The sequence below is a fragment of the Simochromis diagramma genome, unplaced genomic scaffold (genome assembly GCF_900408965.1).
Source record: "Simochromis diagramma unplaced genomic scaffold, fSimDia1.1 OVJJ01000603.1, whole genome shotgun sequence".
Taxonomy (NCBI): Eukaryota; Metazoa; Chordata; class Actinopteri; order Cichliformes; family Cichlidae; genus Simochromis; species Simochromis diagramma.
In genome coordinates, this window is record NW_024387414.1 from 7189478 (window position 1) to 7215218 (window position 25741).

Consider the following 25741-nt stretch of genomic DNA (forward strand, 5'->3'; position numbering starts at 1 on the left):
ACCTGATCATTGTGGACTGATGAACAGCATGTAAACTTATACATGAAACAGATGTGACGTTTGTAATCAGTATAAGTTGCACAGCTGTTTTATTTAATTATATAGTTGTTCTTATTCGACTCCTTTAAAATGATTCAATAGCACTTGACAATAGAACGGGCACAACTAACTCTTTATCTTGATGGAGCTAATTCTTGATATTTTATTCATGTATAACTGAATAAAAAGAACATTGAATTGGCATTTTCACATTTGTGTTTAATTTAGTGTATTTCTGTTCAGTTACGCCAGAGTCCACTTTGTACCTAAGGCCTGAAACGCATCTAAATACAATTTAGCCATAAATGTGCTTTATGTTTACTTTGACAGGGTATTGTTTTTTGCATTTGTTTTACTTCCTCTAGACATATAAATCAGACATATACATTTGGCAAGCCTTCAGCTATTGTCTGTGGACAGCGGCTCTCAGGTCTTCCAGTGAAAGCGGTACATTTCCAGGTCCGAGATAATAAAAACCTAAAACATCTTCAGAGATTGAGATTGCATTTTGGCAATGCAGTGTTTGTCATGCTCGAGCCTTCTCAGACATGATTGGTTAGTAGAATTAAAACTGGTGTATGAAAATAGAAACCGGAAAACTCATCCACACAGAAGAAACATCTATATTGTGTGTGATGATAAAATGATAATCCCATGTCACAAGAAGAGCTAAAACTCACATTCTTGCCTAAAGTGCTGTGAATATTGATAGAAGGAAATCAAATACAAACTGCTCCTAACAGTAATCCAGGCAAAGAAGAACTAAAAGACATGTTTAAAAGTTTTAACCTTTCTTTTCTATAATTTCCTGCAGTGGCGACGATAGCACGTGTAAAACAAATGTGGCGATGAAGAAAAAAAACAGGCAAGACGCATCAGCTGTGCATGGTTGTAAAGAAAGCTGCTCTCTGTAGCAGGTGATGAGAAGCAGGAGTGTATGTGTGGGCATGCCCATATGTTTTCTCTCTTCTGAGTGCTACATTATGATGTGTGTGGCTTGTATCTAAAGACCTACAAGGAACTGCATGCAGTGGTTCCCTCTGCTTACAAGCCATAAAACAAGCTATAAAAACATGTTGCTTAAAAAAAAAAGAAAGAAAAAAGAAAAAGAAAGAAAAGAAACTCAGTGTTTCTCAGTTGAGTTGAAATGTGCCATTTTTGAGGCAACTAAGGGAGTTTCATCCTTTCTCCAAAGGATTCCCTAAAGACCTTATTGAAACTGATTGCTATATTTATTTTCTGTTTTCATGATGAATGTGCTGTTTGTACATGCTTTAATCATCAATCACAGAATAACTTATATTTCACCAGCAGGCCCGGCAGCCTTGTCTTTTAGTGACAGAATTAATACAAAAATGGAAAAACAGTAAACAGTGAAATTAGGTGCTAAAATCCGTCATGTCAAACAGCAGGAAACCCCCTGACTGAAGAATGGAAGGAGGTGATTTAATTTCACTCTAAAACAGGTACAGTAATAAGGAACATATGCATCCCTCTGTGTGCACGTGTGCTTCGTAGATCTCTGGATTGAATATCACTACATTTGATACTTTTATGTGAGTAGCTGCCTTTGAATGATTGTGTGTACAGGTGCCCATAAATGAGATCATCCTTTATGCTGGTGAGCGTGTGTCCATAAGGGTAAATGTTGTCTTAGTTTGTACATAGATGTATAGTTTCAATGAGTGGGACAAAATGAGCTAAACCGTAAACATATGTGTGCACATATTTGATACCTACAGAGTATATGTGTGATTTCTGGGGATTTTTATACTGAAAGAAAGGTACTGACAGCTCAGCGCAGTCCACATCACACATTAGATAAGGTCAAATTTACCCTCAAGCTCTTAATATCTCAGAGAAACTCTCATCAAGTGGAAAAAAATAGTGGACTGAATTCGATCCTCTTAGAGGTTGTTTGCATTGCATCCAGGAGTCCGCAGAGGCAACCTATTCAAACTATCACTCACTTTTCTCCCTTTGGCGTTTTCTGTCTGTGTACTTTGGATTACGATCAACAAACCCCAAGCTGAGGGAACATTAACCTGTTCATTTTTCTCACACTTGGAGTCGGCAAATAATTTTTTTCTATGAAGCTGTATACCTATACCTATGTTTCATTACAATGAGAAACACCTTTTGTCAGAAAAAAAACCTTTTATGATTTTTCGAAGTTATGCTTCCTGTGTTTAATGGAGGCATACTTGTCTTTGGAAGGCTTTAGACCAGAGTTGGACCTCCCCAAAAACTCCACTAATCATATTCCATCTTTTTCTGATTAGCGCACACCTGAACGGCCCTCTGGACAAGCACAATGGCTGTTTTTTGGCAAACAATCTGCTCTAGATTAGCTCTGTTCTGCCCTTTTATGGCCACCCTGTCACTATTAATACCTCAACAAAACAAATCACCAGCCAATTGATAACAGACCGGAACGACATTGTTGTTGTGGTATTGTCTGAATTCGACAAGCCCAGCTGTGTGCATGTGCCTGTGTGCATGAAACGTGTATTGTGCAGCAAAAAATTAATATAGGGAATGGTGGGGGTGTGGAATTCAACAACTGGGGAGCTGCAGATAAAAACAGTGATAAATCTTGCAATGCCTTCAAAGTTTTCCAAGATCAACGAAGTCGTGAGGCCATTTAGAAGATCTGGAAGAACTTTTTGGTTTTATCAGTTCATTACTTTTAGTCTCTTGTGAGATTTTTAGTAAAAGGTCCTCCTTAAGAAGCAGCTTTTTCCTGTCTGGCATGTAAACTCAACCAGACACATCATTATGAGGGGTCTGTCGTTAGGTTGACCTCAATGTTTAGCTGCTCCCTCACCCTTATCTCGCACTTAGCCATTCCTCTTTGGTCCCTGGTTGCCCTTCTCTCAGAATGCCCACCACTCTTTCTTACACTTATTTTCATCTCAGTGTTTTACTTCCATATTAATATGTTAAAGTAAATAGTATCCATACAAAAAAAAATAAGTGTTACTTTTGATAGCGTCTCTCTCTTTGTCACACATAAAGCACTAGTCTGAGTTTGCCAGTCCACTGCTGGATTTTCATTCACCTAAATTTCTGCCAGTATGCTAAGCCAAAATATGATACAGTGAGTAATGTGATGGAAACACATCGGTTTGGTAAATGACAATATTTCTTGTGGTCTCCCAAGATGCCTTCGTGATGTGGGAAAGAGGCACTAACATCTGGTATCAGTGGGCCAGTGAGTAAATCAAAGACTTTTTGAGGTCTGAAACATTACAGCTGCTACAAACACTGAAACTCCAACTGTAAAATTGTTGCCAATTAGAGGGATAGACGTGTTTAGCTGTTATAGAATATCAATGGTGATCAATCATTTACTATTTAAGGTGTATGTGCTTTCCTGTCTGGCTCTGCTTACGAGTCAGAAACCTCTTGATTCAAATTTAACCAAGAAGCAAAAAAAAACAAGATTTTTTTATATTTACATTTTGCTTTTGGCAGCATTTTAAACATTTACTCTGAAATGCCTCCATAGAAATATAGCTATAAACATGCATAAACATGTAATTTGTCAAGTCCTCTTCATCTCCTTCCCCATGTGTTCTCCATTCAAGCTCTTTTTTCATGTCAGGTAAAATGCCAAATACTTTCATGTCCCTGTAGACTTGGACAAAGCAGATCATACATGTGTCTGTCACAGAAAAGCAGCTCAGCGGGTCAGAGATGCCACATTCCTGCAGAGACACTGAGCCACGACAGGGTCACAAAGGCCAGAGACCACAGGCAGAGCTCTGAGACACTCTCATCAAGTGATGAGGCTTTCTCAGTCTCAGCCCTTAGTCAGGTACAGTGCTGTTCTGATTCAAACTCCAACAAGCAGAGTCCAAATGACTGGAAATTGCTTTGCTCTGTTCATTTTGTTTTAAGATAATTTAAGAGTTAACAGCTGATGTTTTAAGAATGGTGATTATGGCTGCCAACATTGTAAAAGAGTTATGCATAAAACTGATGCAGAGATCATTTGAGCTGCAACAAGGTGGGTTATTATTTTTTACATTTTTCATCTTTTGATGCTTATGGAGGTAAAACTTTCCCAGAGCCTGGAAAAGTCATTTATTGAGATTTTAAGCCAAGCTGAAAGTTGTTTTTCAACTGCTGTCACATCACTTTATTAAATTTTGCTTTTTTCCCCCTTCAGACATTTACATAGATTTCAAATATGTGGTGATTTTATCTTGTGTTTTTGGCAAAAAATGACTTGCTGTTCAGTGTCTGTCATCATTTCCAGATGAAAAAGAAGGTCATTTTTTTCTGGCCCTGAAGTCTGATGCATTTAATATTTAACATTTATTGCTTTTTTGCTGGGAAAGGAGGCAAAAATATTTGTAGATATATATACTATTTGTTGCTGCCAGTTTGTTTGAACAAGTGCCGTGTTTGCTGAACGTGGAGCTCAGATATATACACATATCACCACATTTGAGAAAAAGTGTCATGTGTTAGTCACATGATTGTTATTTCCATCTGAATGAATTTACATTTGGAAGTTTGGCCCCACTCTTGGATACCCGTCATTGTGCACACATGGAAATCAGGCTGTAGTGAGAGCAAACCCCAAGCACAGAACAGAGTAGGTATCCGTGACAACAAGTATGATACTTAATAAATGTGTCACAATATGAAAAGAGTTGTGGTGGGCCACAAAGCAGCATGTAGGTACACAGCAGCTGTGGACAGGGCAGCTCAGCTTATTTCATAACTAACTGTTATAGATATAAAATTTAATTATTTTGGATGAACATAATTATAAAATGATATGCTAGATAGAAAGGCATCAGCTGATGAAGGCTACCACTGATACCACTGATATCAGCTGACCTGCTAGGATTATGGCTTAGCTTGACTTTGGGATTTGAACAGAGGAAAAGTGATTATCAGTACTTTGCTTTGTTTTTATTATATTTTACAGGTTGGGTAAGAGTACTTTTTGTATTCTAGGGTCTTCATTACAATTTCTCATGGCTCTGACAATAGGCTGATGGGTGGTGCGGTGGTGGTGGAATAATTAGCAGCGTTGTCTCACAGCATGACCTTTCTGTAGGTAAATTTCAGTTTTAAGTTCTGCTACAATAAAAGGCTGGAAGACAAAGCAAATGAGTTCAGGCACAAGTGGCTGCTCTGAAATGACATGAGAATAAGAGGTAGGGAAATCTGAATGACTGAAGCAAACTTTTTTACATGAAATTTTTCCCCCAGCAAAATGAAGCAAAAATCCCACATTGCCTCATAAGTGTCCCAGTCCTTTAACAAATGGGCACTTACTAACCAATTTTGTTTTGAATTAAAACCACAGTCCTTAGTTTAACAATCTGCCATGAAATTTGAAAATGAATCATGAAATTCAGGCAAGCAGTTTTCCAGGAAATCATGCATGACAAAACACCATTTACAAAATATCACAATGACATTGTCAGGTTAAGCTGACCAACTCGTCTGTGGTCTGAGGTTTTCTGTATGATGGCACAAAGTGCAAACAAGACGTAAGGGGTCTGGTTTAGGAATTGTTTCACAAATTCCAGCAAGCATGTTTTCCTTTGCATAGAATTAAGAGTTTGCTGCTGTTACTCTGTTGTTAAGAAATTGTATAGTGAAAAATTAAGGGAAGAGTTTAAGAGGTTTTTTTTTTTTTTAAAGTGAGTCAGGGCAGGAGGAAGGCAGGAGAAATCGTGGCAAATGGGGAGAGGTGAGGCATAACACAGGGGAGGAGAAGTGCAGGTCAGACTGCACTCTGGTGGAAGTGGCTCAGGCCTCCTGGGCTCCCTGTCAAAGCGTCCTCTGTTAGACCAGAGATCTGATGGTTCCCCTGAGGCCTGGGTCCTGGAAGTGGGCTGGCAGAGCAAATAAACAGAGAGGATGTGCTCGTGCTCAACACCTTCACATGTGTATACTTACACGAGTTGAAAAGAACACACACATACAATTATACACTAACACTAAGAGATGTACTTGTGATGTGGACAACACCATCACACCTTTAGGGGGAAGCTGACGTAAGGACGGGTTTTGTTTAATTTGTGGAGACAGAGATCCTGGGAATATTTCTGAAGGACAAGTAGTTGGAATTGTCTTGATGTCTCAGTTGTGATGTGGAACAATGGGTAGAAAAGTATGAACTTGTGTACTATGAATGTGCTTTCAGTGCAGATTTAAAAACCCACACAAAGGGCTTATGGAAAGAACACCTTATAAAATTTTCTTCAAAGAGTTGAACCACAAGAAGACTAGCAACACATTGAAAAGAAAATTACAAATCTCAACAGAGAAAATGGACAATAGCGACTCTCAGAAGAACATATATATATAAAGACTTAAAGATAAATGTGGCTTCCTTCCAAAATTGTGCTCTGTTGTTCAGTCTCACTGTGCTAATGTGCTTCAGTGTAATTCATCATCACATCGTTGTACCCACCACAGCCGGCCAAGTTACTGAACTGCCTGCGACTGTGAGACTTGTTGAGCAAATAAATCATTTACATCACAGCTGATGCACATGTTGTAACACAGTTGTGACACATATATGCCACATCAGTAAGCAGCATCCATCAAAATGACAAGATGTACACACGTATATTCACACATTAACAGTCTCTTGTCCTAGTATGTCAAGGGGCTGTTGACCTTCACTGAGCTCCACTTCCTGTGTTCCTCCAACAAGAGTCCCAAGAGGGAGAACTCTAAACCAACAAAAACCTTCGTCCCTGTCTTTAAACCTCTTATCAATGTCCACCTCCTTTATTTTTATTTCTTGATATTTCCTGCCACATCTTAACATCTGCCTCAGTTCATCACATATCTTGGCACCTTGAGGCAAGATATGGGAAATAAGATAAGACTCATTTCCAAAGACAATGCTAAGACCTATTACCCATTCTTCCCTGTATAAACTCTGCAAAACAATAGCACTCAGTTAAATGAAAGGCAGTTGTAATGCACAGTGACTGGAGCAATATTCATGGTAAGTGTCATACACGCACTGACCTACTGTCGGGACCACTGTTCTCTCTATGTGCTACAAGTAATATCCTCTGCAGAACTTTCCCGCCTGTAAATGCAAAAATAAATCAAGGTACTGTCGGATTTAAAAACATAACAATGAACATTCCCCTCTTGGAAGGAGACCCCTTGCTAAAGTACATAATCTTCAGTGTAAAATGATCTACCGCAAGGCCTGCCTCTGGAAACTGTCCTCGAGTTTCTTCCAATGCCGCCATGCTGGTTTTGGCAACAGCTCCCACAGCAGGCTGGGATCCTACATGGCCCTGCCTGTACCCCATGCTGGGCAGGAAGCTGACGGGTCAGCCACCCGCAGCAAAATTGACTGTTTGGAGAAGATGGACAGAACCAAAGTTTGTATGCTATAATATGGAGAACTTATGACTTCCTGGAGGTTGCATTTAAACATTTAAACAAAGCTAAACTATCAACAGACACCGTTGAGTCATTATTTTTTTTTAATAGATTTTGCATTGCTCTCTTTTAACCTCCCAAAATTAACAAGAATTTGGGGAATCTTGTCTGCAGGATGTGTGAGTATCAATCACAGATCATTAATCAAGGTCTTTTATTGGATAAGCACAAACCATGTAGTGCCCAATCGAATTCCAATGATTTGTGTGTGGTAATTAATTGTCCTCTAGATACACAAGCTGTCAAAAACAGCAGCCAGCTGTCACAGTTAATTACATCCGCACTGACAGTATATCAACAAAAGCCAAAAGAGGCTGCCCAAATCCTGTCCAGACCTCTCTATCACCCATGTATTTTCTTAATACTACTAATTACAAGATAAAGTGTTTATATTTTATTGTAGACTTGGAGAGCCAGAAATGTCAGTAGCGTAGGCCAGCTAACACGAAGCAGTACATGTAGGCCTGTTAGTGAGTTGTGGGTGAACCGGGGTCGTAACAAGGCCATGGGTTCCTGTAAGCTAACTTCATAGGGCAGAACAGATAATGAAAACATAAACATCCAAATCATGCTGCACCTTTAATATAAACTTTTCTATCCAACACAATAACAGTGGAAAACTGATCAGTTTATTCCTAGCTTTCATTAAAAATCTTTTCAACACTGCAGTGTTGTGGCTGCTTATTTGTTTTAGTAGATTCATTGTTTATGACTGTTAAGAATGGTAAATGGTAAATGGTCTGTATTTGTATAGCGCTTTACTTGGTCCTAAGGACCCCAAAGCGCTTTACACTATACACAATCATCCACCCATTCACACACACATTCACACACTGGAAGAAGAAAACACTTGAAGAAAAGCTATTTGCTATTTCTTAAGAAAATTATGAAACTGTACTTTCATTTGTATTTGTGTGCTTTATGGGATACAAGTAATAATACTTATTGGCAATTACAGGTACTGTAGGTCCATATTTTGATCTACTAAGGTTACAAAGCAAACAAAACACAAATGGGAAAAAAAAAAACAGATTTTCAAAAGCACAAGGGAAGTGTTTCTGGGGAGATAACCCGACGGACCAGTTGCAGGAACCAAAATATGCTAAGAATTGCGCTGGAAGACACTTAAAAGAAGAGGAGGATCTATTGGTTTTGTGAGGAAAGAAAAGATGAGAGGTAAGTGTGTTAGCCTAACTATTAGCCTAGAAATACGTCATCAGTATTATATGAATCATGATAAAACACGCCTACCATGTTTTGGGTTCCTGCAACTGGTCCGTCAGGTTATTGTCTCCCCAGAAACACTTCCCTTGTGTTTTTTCCTATTTCCGTTGTCGTTTTTCCCATTTCCATTGTGCTTTGTGTGCTTTTGCAGCATTTTTCTTATTGCTGGTGTTTTCTTAAGTTGCAGTCCGTTTGGACTCTCAGGGCCACCGTAGTACGATGTGCTTATAATGCTGCTGTCTTTTTCAAAGTGTTATAAAATTCTAGGAAGCTGAAAGGGGCCAAAACTGAACTCTTGTGTGCTGCAGGCAAGTGGCTCTAACTGGCACAGCTCCTATCACAGTAAAGAGATAAACTATCACATATAAACAGTACTCTGCAAATATAGATCCACAATATTTCCACACTTTAGCAATGCCTGTAACAATGCCCACATGAACATGTTTGGCAGTTTTATTTTTTACCATCTTATTTTAGCACACGAGCATGCTGTTGGTGATCAGGTAGTAGGAAGCCCAGGAGTTTTCAGGTATCATTTTTCTAGCACTGTCACCTCACAGCAAGAGGTTTCTGGCTTCTAACCTACTGGTCAGCTGGAGCCTTTCCATGTTTTCTCCCACTGTCCAAAGAGATATTTGTTAGTTTAATTTTTGATTCTAAATTGGCTGCATGTGAAAATATGTCTCTATTTGTTGGTCAGCTTCACGTGGCCATAACTTTGATTAATGTTTGAGAAAGTTGTTGGATGATCATGACGGTTAATGTGCTGTTGATGTCTTAGTGACCTCTGTCATTGCATTTAGCTGCTTTTTGTAGGGCTAAAGGAACATTGAGAATATTACTAAAGTTGACAGGATTCATTTTTTGAGGTCCAAATAGTCCATACATGTGGACACTGTTGCTTCCTACTCTGGACAAAAGGATTTGTTAAAATGGGACACTTTGTGTTAAGTTACATTCTTTGGGAAGTTGTTGTGTCCCCTTAATGGTTTCTTCATAGTATCTGTGGGGGAAAAGAAGCATCATTTGAAGTTCAGCAAACAGCTGGTCCTTATTGACACCGCAGTTTAAAGGTTGTTGTAAAAGGTTGTGACCATTCCTGGCCTCAGCAAGTCTTATGGAGGATGGAACAATATTCATCTGCGTGAAATGAAGATGGAAAAGGTAGACACCTCATCAGGTTTCTTGGCTGGAGAGCAACAGGAGGCCAGCATCATGTCAGTCTGAGCAGATGAGAGAGCGAGACAGATTATGTCAACAAGTAGTAATGCTGATAGGACGGGCTGAATATAAATTGACGTGTTTCAAATCACGGATTGAATATAAGGAGAGTGAAGCAAAGTGCACTGAGAGGACATGGAAAAAAAGCGGAGAGGGTGCTTGCTAACATCATCGTTTGGTTCGCTTATAAATCCTGACTGACATTAAAAGGCTGCAAGATTACTGGATGGCATCCAAGCCCTCACACAGACTCTCCTGCACATAAGACCATATATACACATGTATTCTATATTCTCACAGACATGAGCATGCATGCTTAACAATGTCTGACTTTTGGCAGGCAGATCCCGACATTTTTTCTTTTAATTAAATGACACTAATTGCTAATATTTGGTGCCAATATAAAACATTTCTTGCCAACAAAATTACACTACAACTTCTAAAACTATTATATATAATGAAGAGAATGAGAAACACACTCAGATTCCCAGCGCACAAACCTTTACATTCACACACACAAAGCTCAGACTGATTCCAGTTTAATGGGGTGTGTTTTAGAGGCTGTGTCATGCTGACCGACATACTTTCACATTCCAAAACAAAAACACACGGGTCACTTCTTCCTCCACCCTCAACTTCTTGTCCAGACGCCTCAGCCTCCACTGTCCCACCCACCAGAGACACCCAGGGGAGAGCTGCTCAGACTGACATGCTGCTTATGTATGTACAGTTTACAGATGTGCAGTGAGTTCAGTTAGTATTCACTATTGCTGACCAGATTCTGTTACCATTCAGATTTGTTTTTTCTCTACACATTTGTATCATAACTCCTCAAATACAACACACACATCAAAGGTGATGGATATGCTTCGGTGAAGACTGACAAACAAGGGCTTGGTAGAGAAGTTCAAACACTGTTTATCTCCACAGGAGATAGAGGGTTTATGAACATCTTAGGCCATTCAACAAGTACTTGTGAAGTGTTCTGCCAACATTTTAAAAGCTCAACTGTACTTTACATATTATCAGCACTATTATCATGAAAATATGTTTTGTTCTGGAATTAAATTAGCATAGTCAAATATACTTACAAGCAGGTAAACAATGTGCAAAAAATGAAATTTAAAGACATACCATTAGATAAAATATAAAGGACACAGTACTTGAGCTACCCCTAGGTTTCTTTTTTATTATTTTACAGAGAACTATTCAATTCAATTTTATTTTATTTAACAGAACCAAGTCACAACAACATTTGCCTCAAGGCGCTTTATATTGTAAGGTAGACCCTACATACAGAGAAAAACCTAACAATCATATAACCCCCAATGAGCAAGCACTTTGGCGACAGCGGGAAGAAAAAACTCCCTTTTAACAGGAAGAAACCTGAAGCAGAACCAGGCTCAGGGAGAAGGAAGACAGGACAAAAGACATGCTGTGGAAGAGAGCCAGAGATTAATAACAAGCACGATTCAATGCAGAGAGGTCTATTAACACATTGTGAGTGAGAAAGGTGAGTGAAGAAGAAATACTCAATGCATTATGGGAATCCCCCAGCAACATACACCTTTTGCAGCATAACTAAGAGAGGATTCGGACTTAGGGGCAACCGTGGCGCACAAGGTTTTGAAGCGCATCTGTAACCCCGGGTTCGACCCCCGGGCTCTCTGTCCTGGTCGTTGTGTCCTTGGGCAAGACACTTTACCCTACCGCCTACTGGTGTTGGTCAGAGGGGCCGATGGCGCGATATGGCAGCCTCGCTTCTGTCAGTCTGCCCCAGGGTAGCTGTGGCTACAACTGTAGCTTGCCTCCACCAGTGTGTGAATGTGAGAGTGAATGAATAATGGAATTGTAAAGTGCTTTGGGTGCCTTGAAAAGCGCTATATAAATCCAATCCATTATTATTATTATTATTATTATTAGTAGTAGTAGTAGTAGTAGTAGTAGTAGTAGTAGTAGTAGTATTATTATTATTATTAGTATTATTATTATTAGTATTATTATTATTATTCAGGGTCACCTGATCCAGCCCTAACTATATGCTTTAGCAAGGAAAGTTTTAAGCCTGATCTTAAAAGTAGAGATCTGTCTTCAAACTGGAAGCTGGTTCCACAGAAGCGGGGCCTGAAAACTGAAGGCTCTGCCTCCCATTCTACATTTAAATACTGTAGGAACAACAAGGAAGCCTGCAGTGCAAGACTGAAGCGTTCTAATGGGGTGATATGGTACTATAAGGTCATTAAGATAAGATGGGGCCTGATTATTTAAGACATTGTATGTGAGGAGCAGGGTTTTGAATTAAATCTGGATTTAATAGCCAAAGAAGGGAAGCCAGTATAGGAGAAATATGCTCTCTCTTTCTAGTCCCTGTCAGTACTCTTGCTGCAGCATATGTGCAATCATACATGGAAACAGAGTATATAAGTCACCAACAGAGTTTTTACAATTCTAACAACCCTGAAAGTCAATATGGCCACCTTTATTCTTCAACAGCGTGAATTCTTTTGAACAAGCTTTATTGTAATTTTTTAAATGGTCTTCAGGAATGGTTCTCCAAGCTTCTTGAAGGACATTTCAAAGCTCTTCTTTGGATGTTGGCTGACTTTTGTTCTGTTCTTTGTCAAGATGATCCCACACTGCTTCAATAATGTTGAGGTCCAGGCTCCAAGCAGCCCAGTCGATGACTGGTAGTATTCCACTGTGTGTTTTTCTATCCAGCTAAGCTTTTACTGGATTGGCAGTGTGTTTAGGATCATTGCCGTGCTGAAAAATGAACCTGTTGCCTATCAGATGCTTTCCAGATGGTATTGCATGGCGAATGAAAATCTGATGATACTTTTCCGCATTTCTAATTCCAAACATTTTGACAATGCAGCTCCAAACCAGGGGAGAGCCGCCACCATGTTTTACAGATGGCTGTAGACAATTACTGTTGTACTTCTCTACCAACCTCTTCTGCACATTTTGACAAGGATTTGACCCCAAAATGTCACATTTGGATTCATCGGTCCATAAGACAAGTTGCTACTCATTTTACCTCCAGTTATTCTATATTTTTTGCATACCCCTGCCTTCCCCTGGTCTGCACCCTTCCAGTGAGACCGTTTCTGATGAGGTTTTGTTGGGCAATAGAAGGATCAGCTGAAAGGCCAGATGCAGCTCTCAGGTCCTGTCTCAGGTCTTATCTGGATTTCCTTTTCCTATTTCTTAAGGTTAGGACTTTCAGGTACTGTTCATCTTCTTTAGTTGGTTCTTTTATAGGCTTGCCACTTCTCCTTTTGTCCTCCATTTGCACCGTTTTCTCTTTTTTTTAAGGACCCACTGAACACCATGCAGAAACAAGCCAGCGTGTTTGGCTTGTAGCATTTTAGGTATCATCTTATTGGTGAAACTATTTTATTTTATTCCTTCCAAACTTGCTTCTAGTATCAAAGTGTCTCTATATCAATTATGGAATTAATTCTTTGCTAAGTTGCGTCTTATGTGTCCAGACCTTTGCATGCCACTGTGTTTATGACTAATTTTATGAACACTTTCTTATATTTATGACACCTTTTTTTCCCTGTTATATTAAGATGACTCATGACACAGCACACATTTGTCAGTTGTTTTGGTTTGTTGTTGAAATGAGCAGACACTGGAATTACACTTCTACAGCCTTATGCATATTTGTGTATACACATCTGCACAGAGAAGGGTGTTATGGGTGACTTATGTTAAAAGAGTTGCACACACAACTCACAATTTCATCAGCAAAAATTGTCAAGCAATGTGATTGTTTAGTCTAATTTGAGTTCAAAGTTGGTCTTTAAAAAAGGACGAGAACAAAACTGATGTTGGGCTATTGGTTTTATTGTCTTAACGTGTTATTATTGCCTAATTAGCACTAAAAGCAGTAAGCAGTCGATGCTTATGGGAATGCAATTAGTTTGTCAGGTAGGAAGTGTTCCAGGATTTTACCCTGTGGGGAATATGAACAGCTTGGCTAAAATTCAAGGGAAAAACATTTGCAAACAGGGTGAAAGTGTGCATTGCGTCAAAGCCATACATGTAAAGTTCAGAGTGGCTGTTACGGTCCCTAAATTACTGGCTCAGAGGAACCCATAAACTATGAGAAGCCACGAGCTGTTGGGAGTTCAAAGCAAATTTAATGATGCAAAAACCGAACACAAATAAGGGAGATGGAAGCCCTGGCCAAAACAAACAAATGAGAGAGAAGGTCTTGAACCAGCCAAGTGCTGCTTCTTTGGATTCTGCCTTCTGTCCTAAAATAAAAAAGACTCAACAGTCAATGATTAACACCACAACCAAAAACATGTCTTCTGGTAACTCAGCTAATAGCTAACAAAACAAACCTGCAAAAACAGCTCAGGATTAAAGCTGAATCTGCGGTGGTGGTGAACCAGACACTCTACACCTCTGGCTTTCAATATGTGATCGTCAACATGCACAACCAATGAGAGAGAAGGAGCGCACGTGAATGAAAAATGATCAAGACAAGAAGGAAGAACGTAGCAGAGGAGAGAAAAACAGTGGCTTACATAACACGTTGCTTCATACTGTAGCAGTTCAAGAATTATTAAATTGTTTCAAGAAGAGAAAGTGAAGGAGTCACAAGATTTCAGATAAGTTTTCAGGGTGAGAAAGAAAAAAGAGCATAGAGGGGTGTGTGTAGTTTTATGCATGCACTGGGCCATTTCTTTTCTTTGGTTATGCACCATGTTTTCCTCTACTTTTACAAACCCATGGGTTGCTGAAACAAATAAATAGGGTCGTTAAGCCATATGTGTAGTCCTAAATTACAGCTGTTCTAAAGTTGATCAGAACCAGATCTACTTTAATCTTCAAGCTAAATAATCTTTTTAGCTGCTGTCATGCCAACGATATAAATCCAAGAAACCCTCCTGCTCAGACGTACATCTGCATCACATTAGCCCAACTTGGATCACTGACTGAGTGATTGATTGATGGATTGACTGACTGATGCAATGAGTGACAATCTTCATCTCAGTATTCACTTTCCTTTCTCCACCTCAGCTCAGAGCCTGGCTTTATACATCCCTCTCAACACTCCACGCTACAGGCTGCAGATTAAAGCCACTCTCATCTGGATCTCATCAGTTTAGGCTGGCCTCGCTATTTTATAGGTTATTTTTCATTCAAGAGAGGGAGGGGGATCTCATAGTGATTTAAGGTTACACTGCATGGAGGCTGGAAGAAAATAAAAGCAACTTATTGTCTTGAGGGGACCTTGACTGAAGCAGCATGCTAAATCCCCTCCGGTAACAGCTTGCAGTTTTCAGGATAGGAGTTGGGAATTCATCTGTGTTTTTTCAAGCATGCATGTGTGATATTTGTTGCATGCTGTGCTGCTAGAAATTCTGAGCCATTTCCTCTGTTTTTTTCCAGCTGTGATGCTTGTAACATGTGGTGGATTGTTGTGGGATTGCTGAACGACTGTCATTTCCAAACACCCTAAATCAAGTGTGAGAAAATTTCTTGCCCAATTATTTTTGTGCAATGCTGACTTAGGGAAAAATGCATCTACAAGACTTTAGGAGTTTACATCACAAAAGTAGACTGTAAACAAGTTGGTTTTTTTTTTTTTTTTTTTTAATGAATTCATAGTTTAAGTACTGTGACTAAAATTCAGAATAAGAAGTAACTGTAGCTTGTTTTTACCTACTTTTTTAAAACTGTAGTGAAACTGAGAAACAGACCAGTAGCCCTCAGGCAGCTTTGATGACCTGCTGACAAATGAGCAACTAGCTCATTTGTCAGCAGATTGCCAAAATGAACTCGAGTTCTTGGGTTTATTTATTATTGCAATAGTTAGTTAGTTGACTCTAAGTCTACTATTATTTGTAAAGGATGGCCTCTCTCATTTCCAATACTGTTTTGATGCAGGTTAATAATGCATATAAAATAAGCTGCTCTTTACTTTTTAGTGTTTTGCTGCTGCTAGTGCTGAATACCTTCCTCTAAATCAGCGGTCCCCAACCCCCGGGCCTTAGACCGGTACCGGTCCGTGAGTCGTTTGGTACCGGGCCGCGAGAGTTGAGTCTCAGGTGTGAAATGTATAGTTTTCAGGGTTTTTATCGGTTTTCAGCGTTATTTTGTTATCGTTTTTATCGTTTACTCGGTTTTCCTGGGTCTTTTCACGTGTGTTATGAATAAATCTTCTTTTTTTCGGTACCGGTACTAGTTTTATTTTGTTGTATTTATCCGCAACACCTTAAAGGCCGGTCCATGAAAATATTGTCGGGCATAAACCGGTCCGTGGTGCAAAAAAAGGTTGGGGACCGCTGCTCTAAATGATGATGTGTTAGTTGTCAGTGAGGGTGGCAGGATGTCATTGTTGTCCTCACGTTTATCTTCAGCTGCACTTATACACTTATACACTGTTTAAATACTACAACAGTTGGCTCGCGGTGTACACTTTCCAAATATTTTTTATTTTACAAAGTTCACGTGAACAGCAACAAACTTATAAAACTGCAGTGCTGAAATTATTCAATTTAATTACTGCTCTCTGAAGCAAAGATTTTTTGACTCTACTAAGCAGATTTTGCTTCTTGGCTCTTTACTAATTAAAACAGCCATTTCTACTTGATGGGCAACAAATCACATTTATATAGAAAAGTGCATCATGCAGGCCTGTTTTTCATCAGTGCAATGCGCTACACAGTTAAAATGCAGATTCATCACAGCAGTTATCCTGTTTTTGCTGTTTCATTTACCACTCTGTAATTGTCTGATTACGTGATCCAATATGTAACAAAGTCAACATCAACTGAAACATTTGGTTTGACTGTAGAAGTGCTGGTTTGCAGACTTTTTATTACATATGGGGGTTTTCTGTTTCTCTCCGAGCAAATCAACATCTGGGTACGGCTTTTTATTTATCAAACATATAACGGCGGTATCACTCTTCTCATGTATAAAAAAAATAAAATAAAATGGCTTTCCCAGCTGATCTGAAATTGGCGTTGAATATTCTCCTTTTCTTCTTTCAGGAGGAAGTGCTGTAAAGGATTCAGATTTGTGATGGGCCAGTGCATACCTGAAAGTAGGTAAACCATTTGCTCCATCGCATAAGTTTTGCTCATAAACTCTCACATCTGGATCCACATGTTTCAAATCTGATGCAATTTTGTTTTCCTCGAAGGCAGTTTATAAACACACCAAACTGTACAAAACATAATGTGGAACACCTTTGTCAGTTTAGCAGTCCTTTCATACAGCTTGTACACTTCAGTCACCTGAAACAAACGGCACATAAAAAATAATATGTCTTGGCAAAGACAACTGACAACTGTGATTTTTCATAACAAACATCTGATTCTTGTGAAAGTTGTCAGCTTTCATGGCCATGATCTCACGGGCTGGTGAAAAGCATTGCTAAACAATTTCGTTTCTTTCTAAAACTGTAATCCTGTGCTTCCAGATGGTAACAGTAATTAGCATCAGACACTAGACGGTGCTGTTCTTCCATGACCCCATGAAGAACGAATGCTTCCCTAAATTATTTGTGAATAGCTGATATATAAGGAGAGACTGAAGATAGACAATAGATATGATCATATCTGTAGTATGTTTCTTACAGCAGGTTAAAATTTGAACTTGAGTCAACTTGAGCAACAATAAAATTATAACAAAGTATATAAACAAAAATAAATCAGTGCTTAACTTTGTTTGACATGCCATTAAAATCTCCAAATGCTGTGGTGCTTACAGCCCCAGCCAGAGGCTATAAGTGAGGCACAGAAACCCAGAGAAGAGATCAAATAACTGCATTTTAATGTTTCAGTTTAATGGTTCCTTTGGCCTAATAGCACACAAGTTTAATGCAGGCTGCTGTAGGATTTCAGTTATATTCTATACTAACTACGACATGAACTACTCTGTTGAAAATCTGACAATGCACTTATTAGATGAAATCCTAGACTTAGTGTGACTAGTCGCAGGCTTAAAGATTGGGTTAAAGGCTCAGTCATTCAGGAGGAGCTCAGAGGAGAGCTGCTACTCTATCACATTATATGGAGCCAGTTGAGGTGGTTCCTGGGTGCCTCTTAGATGAAGTGTTTTGGATATGTTCTACCAGGAGGAGACCCTGGAGCATACCCGGGACATACTGGAGACATTACGTCTCGTGCCTGGTTTCCTTGTTTCACCCTTAGAAGAGCTGAAGGAGGTGTTTGGGGAGAGGGAGGTCTGGGTGTCTCTGCTTTGACAGCCCCTCCCACGATGGGGAAATACATATAAACAGCAGAATAACAAGCAAGCAACTCTAGGTTGCAGTGGCGTATATAAACTCCAACATTCATTGTGATTAGATACTGTAAAGCATGAACTTAATGAAACTGAATAAAGCCATGCAGAGTGAAATGGCTTGTATGGAAACTTTGTACATTACTTTGTAAATGTTTTGCTTGTGTTACACCCATCCTACTGTGATATGTGTAAACCCTTTTTGAGATGTTTCTTTACTTGTTCTGAAACTCTATGAATGAAACAAAGCAGTAATGAAGCTGTATAAAATGCTCACACCACACTCCTCTTTATAGGTGTGGATGTGTGTGCTGCGTCACCTTGCGAGCAGCAGTGCACTGATAACTTTGGACGAGTTGTCTGCACGTGCTATCCTGGATATCGCTTTGACCGAGAAAGACACCGCAACCACAAATCTCCATACTGCCTGGGTCAGTTTTCATTATCAGTATCTCTGGGAAAAAACAATTAACTATGCTTTTGCATAGGCTATTTGTCATTCACTGCACCACACGTCTTTATTCTTGAAAGTGATCTAAGTAACAAGTGTGGTTTGGAACTAAACAGGTGAAATAGCTCCCTCTTGTGGTTTTGTGCAGCAAAACATTTTCTCTCTATTACCATCAGCTTTCTGGGCTTAGACCAGGACCTGGAAAAGTAATTCTAAAAAGCTCTTAATTACATTTAACACCTCAAAGTGACTTTCATCTTTCAAATTCTACAATAAAAGATTAACCTGAAAACACACAAATGGACAGAAATTACTATGTGTAAGTGTAGGAATTAAACATTCAAATTTTACTTGAGATTTACTGTAAACTAACTTTATCTTTACTACTTTCTTCCCCTTTCTGTCTCTATCACACAAAAATATGCAGACATTGATGAGTGTGAGGCCCCAGGCAGCAGTCTGTGTGACCACGAGTGTGTGAACACAGTGGGCAGCTTTGAGTGTCGCTGTCGCAGTGGTTACATACTTGCATCGGATCAACGCTCTTGCATCCCCATACACAACTGTAAGTTTCTGTGCCACTGTAACTCATCATCGCATCATTTTGAGCTTTATGGGTTTTTTTCATGTTTGTCTTCTATTTTTCCTGCTCTGTTTCGTTCATTTTAGTTGTAGAGCGCTTTGGTCAACCTTTGTTGTTTTCAAATGTGCTTATAAATAAATTGATCGCTGTAAACAGTAGGGGTGCAACGATATTCGTATCGATATTGAACCGTTCGTAACAGTGCTTTCGGTTCGGTATGCATATGTATCGAACAATACAAAATTTGTAATTTATTTTATCAACTTTCCTTCTGACAATGCTGTCTGTGTTGAGCGCTCAGTGAATCTGCGTTTGACTACTCCGCCTAGGCTGCACTGTCGAGCGCAGATCCACTGAGCGTTCAACACAGACAGCATTGCCAGAAGGAAGAGCGCAGGGCAAGCTAGCGAGACAGAAGTTAAGCTCTCCTTGCAACATGGCAAATTGAACCTCCCCCACCCTCATTCAGATCTTGCGTTTGGAATTATTTTGGTTTTCATGTGACGTATGACCCTGAAAGTAAGCGCATCATGGACTAAAGTAAAACAGTATGTTGGATGTGCCACGCAATGCTCAATTACATGGGTGGGAGCTAGTGTGTTAGCGCCCCATGCACAGGGCGATCAGGGGTAGCTGGTTAACGGAGATTTGCCGTGTTGTGGCGTTAACGTCATTTCAACGAGATTAACGCTGACAGCACTAGTGGGAACACAACGAATATGACTGCACATTTACGCCGACATCATCCTAGTGCAAAGACAAGTGGAAGCAGACAAAAACAACAAGCATGCATGCTACAAACTTTACCCGAGTCATTTAGACAGCCGTTAGCACATGATTCTCCTTATGGGGACCTGATATGTTTAATATTGTGGCGAGCTCAGACAAGGAGGAGACGGAGGTATCGTTTGGTCTTGCTTCCCGTGAGCTAGCCAGGGAGCACAGCCGTTTATTGACATCTGCAGAAGAACACTGCCGCTAGCTAACTGCTCAGCGCGGCAACAGCAACAACAACAACTACAACACACAGGGCGCCCTCTGACCCCGGAAGGACACACCGTCGCAGCGAGAGGGCGTCACCCGTCACTATGGCAACATAAACAAAACATAACTGTACAAACAGAACCCCGACCAGCCCTGACCCTCTACATAGCCCCCACCTAAGGGGTCAGTCGTCCCCGACGACCCCATTACCCCACACAAAGTCCTGCAAATGTCCAGGTGCCTTCTTTTGGCGCACCGGCCGGTCACGACCGGCGGGGGGAAAGTCACTCTGGTTAGAACATGGGGTGCCACCATCATCCCACTTCTGACACCAATGTGGCGAGCACAGACAACGAGGAGACGGAGGTGTCGTTTGGTCTTGTTTCCCGTGAGCTAGCCAGGGAGCACAGCCGTTTATTGACATCTGCAGAAGAACACTGCCGCTAGCTAACTGCTCAGCGCGGCAACCGCACAGCAACAACAACAACAACACACAGGGCGCCCTCTGACCCCGGAAGGACACACCGTGGCAGCGAGAGGGCGTCACCTGTCACTATGGCAACATAAACAAAACATAACTGTACAAACAGAACCCCGAACAGCCCTGACCCGCTACAATATGCTGCTGAGAATATAGCCCAGAAGAAGCGTATAGTATAGCTTTTATTTTGGAAAGAGCCATTTCTCTGTAATAAACTCTCTTTTCCAAAGATGAGTGATTCCTCAATCAGATACAGGGCTTGCAAAATTGCTAGCCCGACGTCCCGGGGCTAGCGATTTTTCCAGTCCAAAATCTCTCTGCCCTGCCCGTCGGGCTATTGTAGGAAGGAAAAATATATGTCAATGCTTTTGCATTCTTTCGGAAATGTAGCTGGGTAATTATGTCATTGGCATCGGTGAGCCACTGTCAGTATGTGACATATTGAAATCGCGTTTGAATTTGCGCTTGTTTTTTGTTTTCACTTTGCAATCGCGGAATTGTGTATAGAGAGCGACAGTACTGATTGGTGAGTGATGATAATTTGTGCACCAATTCCTCTGACATTGTCTTATCAATCGTTAGCTTACTATGCAAACATGACAAGTGAAATCTCCCGCAACAAGCTTAAACATATGAGAGGTTGATCGCGCAGAGAATCACTGACCGTTATGTGTGTGTATGTGTGTGTGTGTGTATAAGTAGCAGGATATATATTTTAGTTCTGCTGAGCCAAATAAGAGAGGTCAGGGTGAAGAAGTGACAGCCAAAGAAAAGTTTACCACAAAACGGAAAAGTTATGACAAATCAGCCTATAAGGCAAAAAGAAAGTGCAGCTTTATGGTTTCATGGACAAAAGAATTTCTGTGGCTGCAATATGACGAGCTATATAACCGGGGCTGCACATAAGTGGTCCGCAGGTGCGCATTCGCTGTCAAAAAAAAAAAAAAAAAAAACGCGCACAAGATATGAAGTTGCAACGCGTGTTTGCATACATAAGATTTTCTGGAGGAGGACAGACATTTGTTTAGAACTCTTAAAGATGTTGAAGAAGCTCCTTTAAGCAATTACTTTGGTGTTCCTCCACCTCCAAACAAATGTCAGAAGGAGTCCGAACTACAAAAGAAGCACGTATTCTCGGAAAAGTGGTTGCAGGAGGTGAGCTGGCTTCAAACAAATGATGAACGCACAGAGATGTGGTGCGGAATGTGCCGTGAAAATCCCACTCTAGCGGACAAAAACAGTGCTTTTTATATGGACGCAAACGCGCGTTGCAACTTCTTATCTGGTGCGCGTCTTTTATTTTGACAGCGAATGCGCACATGCGGACCACTTATGTGCACCCGTGTAAATAACATAATGTTCTGCCGGGTGTGTTGTTGGTTTTCTCTCGATTTCTGAGTCGACAAGCGCCTTTGTTACTGGGACCAGTCATTTTAAGAAAGGCCCCCATTAGAACCCATGAGAAATGCAAGAAATGCATTATTGCTCAGTCTGCAATATCTTTCCCAGAACAAACACCAATTGCAAATAACATACTAAAAATAAACCTGAAAAATCTGTTTAGAACAGCGTACTATGTTGCAAAGAGTGAACTACCACTGGCACAATTTAGCAGTCTTTGCAAACTTCAAAAAGCAAATGGCCTCGATCTTGGTTCCACTTGTCTCTTACCCGTGACTTCAGTGGAAATTTCAAATTCAGGATCTGACACAGACGGATTCATGTCCTACACAGTTCTTACAAGTTCATAGAAATTTCTGTTCAATTAGAACCAAGTATTTGAGTTGATGATTGTAATTTTTATACAATGTTGTAATGTGTTTTTCAACAATTTTTTGATTAATGTTTTGTTTCCTTTACAATATTATACTTTAATGTATAATATTGTAAAGGAAACAAAACATCAATCAAAAAATTGCTCTCTTTTTTTATTCGGGCTACTTACATTTATTTTGGGCTACCAAAAACTGAAGAGTCCCTGCCCGAAGGGCTACCAGGGATTTTGAAATTTTGAGAGCCCTGAGATATATTCATTTTTTTAATTACTTTTGTTTCAGCAACATTAAATTTAAAAACTGTACTTTTGAGTTAAAATATATATTTATAAATTTAATAAATGACAAATTAAAAAGGCATGAACATTTTTTTGTATCGAAAAAATATCGAACCATGACACCAAAGTATCGAACCGAACCGAACCGTGAATTTTGTGTATCGTTGCACCCCTAGTAAACAGAACTTGTAGCAGATTCTTTTAGGCCTTTGGCTGTTTTAAATAAGATATCGCTTCCAGCTGGTGGTAGGGCAGATTATGTTATAACAAAGATAGATGTGAGATTTTATGTGAGGTTGAACAGAAGAAGGTTGTTTGAATAACTGCAACTGTGAGTAGATGCATGACAAACTTAGGATGCAAAGCCAGGAAAGTAAATGACAAGAACCCATTTTATTAGGTGATGCAAAAAACATCAAAAACTTTTTTTTTAAAAGAAAGAAACACAAGGTTAAAGAATGAAAATAAAACCAAACCAAAAACAGGAGCATGAGTTACAACAGGAAAAACAAACACAGAGCAAACACACTGGCAACTGATAGAGGGAAGACAGGAAGATATAAACCCAGGGTTGAAAAGATGGAGATCAGACACAGGTGAAGGCAAAATACAGAAGGAAATAACCATGAAAAATGTGGACAGTGGAAAAATGGAAGTTAAGAGACAGACATAAAAGAGAGACAAAGAAAAAAAGTAAGAACACGAAAACAAAAATCAATTACAGTAATTACAATTACAATTACAGTACTGCTTGTGGTGGTATTTAAACTCATATGAATTCAAAAAAATTGACTGAACTTCTTTCTTCTGTTATTTAACTTAACAGCATGCAGTACAGTTTGAGAATTTTATTTCCTTGCTTTTTTGTTGCAGTGAGCTCATCAGGGAAGTCAGATACCTTGATGAGTTCTGGTACCTGCTCATTCACCTGTCAAGATTTTATGAACATGAAAAATAGTTTACTGCAGCTGAAACTCAAGCTGGGAAATACACACTCACCCAACCAGGTAACATCTCTATGTAACAGCAGTTAAACCAAATGACTGAATCAAGCATTCAAGCATGAACTCTTTCAGTCAGTCAATCAGACCATTTATTGTAAATGATGATGGCTAAAAAGTGAGCAAGACTTAATAGTTGCATAAAAAACTGAGGATGTTAAAGAAATTATTCAATTGTTCACACAGTCAAACTGTGTTGGACCACACATCTGACCTTTAAATTCATTTTAGTTTCAACTTTCTTCTATTCTTTTGAAGGTACCTGGCTTGGCCAACAGCAGTAATAAACCAAGTCTGGGACGAGCAGGAAAAAAACCTGATGGCCCATGCCTTTCTGGTCTTCCTGGCCCTCCAGGAGCTCCTGGCGTCCCAGGTAATATGAAACTGATGGAAATCCTAGAGACAGATCCACCTCTAGTTACAGACACTGTATTACAGTGGAGAATATTTTGGCTATTTACCTAATAGATTTACTGGAAAATAATCAAATGAAATGTTCTGAACAGATGATGTTCGCTCTTAAAGGTTACTATATTTTTCTTCTGTCTCTACCAGGACACCCAGGGCAACCTGGAATGAGAGGTGACCTTGGGGAGAGGGGCCCTCCTGGACCTCCTGGCCCTCGGGGAGACATGGGACCTATGGGTCCAGAGCCTGACCTAAAGCACATAAAGAGAGGCCGCAGGGGGGCAGTGGTAAGGAAAGAAACTGGCACCATAATTTAGGTGTTCTTACAGGCTTTACCTCCCACTTCAATCACTTTTCCACTGGCGCAGTGACATGACTGGTGCTGAGACGCATCCAGTTCTGTCTTGATTTATGTAGAGACGTATTATTAATCCATTTCCAGCGGATTAGCAACCAAATCCTACAAGTAATGTTGGCAGCATAAGTTGCTATTCACTATGAATCTGAAGACTGTACCTGCAATTTATGAGTCTTTTTTTTTGCAGCAGAGCCTCCAATAGTCACTGATATCAGTAATCACTACTTGGAACTAGCAAACTTGCTTTGCCTTGAAAAAAATCTGTTCTGTGTCAGACACCAGTACTGCATCAGTGGAAAGAGGTAGCTCAAAGATGAATAGATGAACTGTATGATAATAGTTTAAGCAGGTAACTGTTGCTGTGATTAAAAGAAAACCTGCTGTTCTTAAACCCATCTCTCAATCGTTTATACAGGGACCACCCGGGGCGCCAGGAAGAGATGGATTAAAGGTTGTTATAGCAACTTTATTTTGCTTATGTGTCTTTGTATGCTTTTGTGTCACCATCGCCAGTCGCCATCTTGTGCCTGTCTGTGTCTGGCTCACACATTTCAAATGCACTCTTAATAGACCCTGCTCTGAAAAGCAAACTTAACAACATTTATTACGGTTTTTTGTTTTTTAACTGTTTCTTATACCTCGTCTCACCATTCTGACATTTAAACTCACCACTGATGCTCTTCCCATGCATGAAGCTACAGTACACCCTGTTATGAGTCTTATTGTCCATGGAAGCAAGCAAGCTGAATACAGTTTAAAAGGTTAAAACTCAATCAGTGCGTGCTGTTTCTCATCTACAGGGTGACAGAGGAGCTCCAGGTCCCAGAGGCCCACCTGTAAGTCATTATAGATGTATGGATTATAACACACTATATCAATGATAGGCATAGCCACTGTGAAATCACCTACTTGTTTACGTAGCCCTGGTGTAAAGCTTTAGTCTAAGCGTTTTAGGTGCTAGAAGTGATCATATTTGGATAAGAGGGTTAAAAAAACAAAGTCTGGCAAGGTTGGTTAACAAGCTGCATCCATACACCTTAAGTGTGCATCAGTCAAACACTCAGTACCTGCTAATAAGTGCAATGTAGCATAAAAATAACATGCAAAAATGTACCATGAAAACTGGAACACAGACTTTTTGGAGAGTCTGTTGTAATATTAGTCCACATTATTCATCAGATAATTTCACTGAACATGTTTTAAAAGGAACAAATGCCACAAACA

General features: G+C 39.9%; 1 protein-coding gene across 1 annotated transcript in view; it reads left to right on the plus strand.

The window, feature by feature from the left end:
- Positions 1-25741, plus strand: part of LOC120721393 (collagen and calcium-binding EGF domain-containing protein 1-like) — a 41159-nt gene that overhangs the window by 12682 nt on the left and 2736 nt on the right. Inside the window, exons 3-10 of the mRNA XM_040011685.1 lie at positions 16944-16996; positions 18495-18629; positions 19077-19214; positions 23624-23757; positions 24010-24124; positions 24307-24446; positions 24933-24968; positions 25318-25353. Of these exons, the coding sequence (XP_039867619.1) occupies positions 16944-16996; positions 18495-18629; positions 19077-19214; positions 23624-23757; positions 24010-24124; positions 24307-24446; positions 24933-24968; positions 25318-25353 (787 nt within the window). The remainder of the gene's footprint in view (positions 1-16943; positions 16997-18494; positions 18630-19076; positions 19215-23623; positions 23758-24009; positions 24125-24306; positions 24447-24932; positions 24969-25317; positions 25354-25741) is intronic.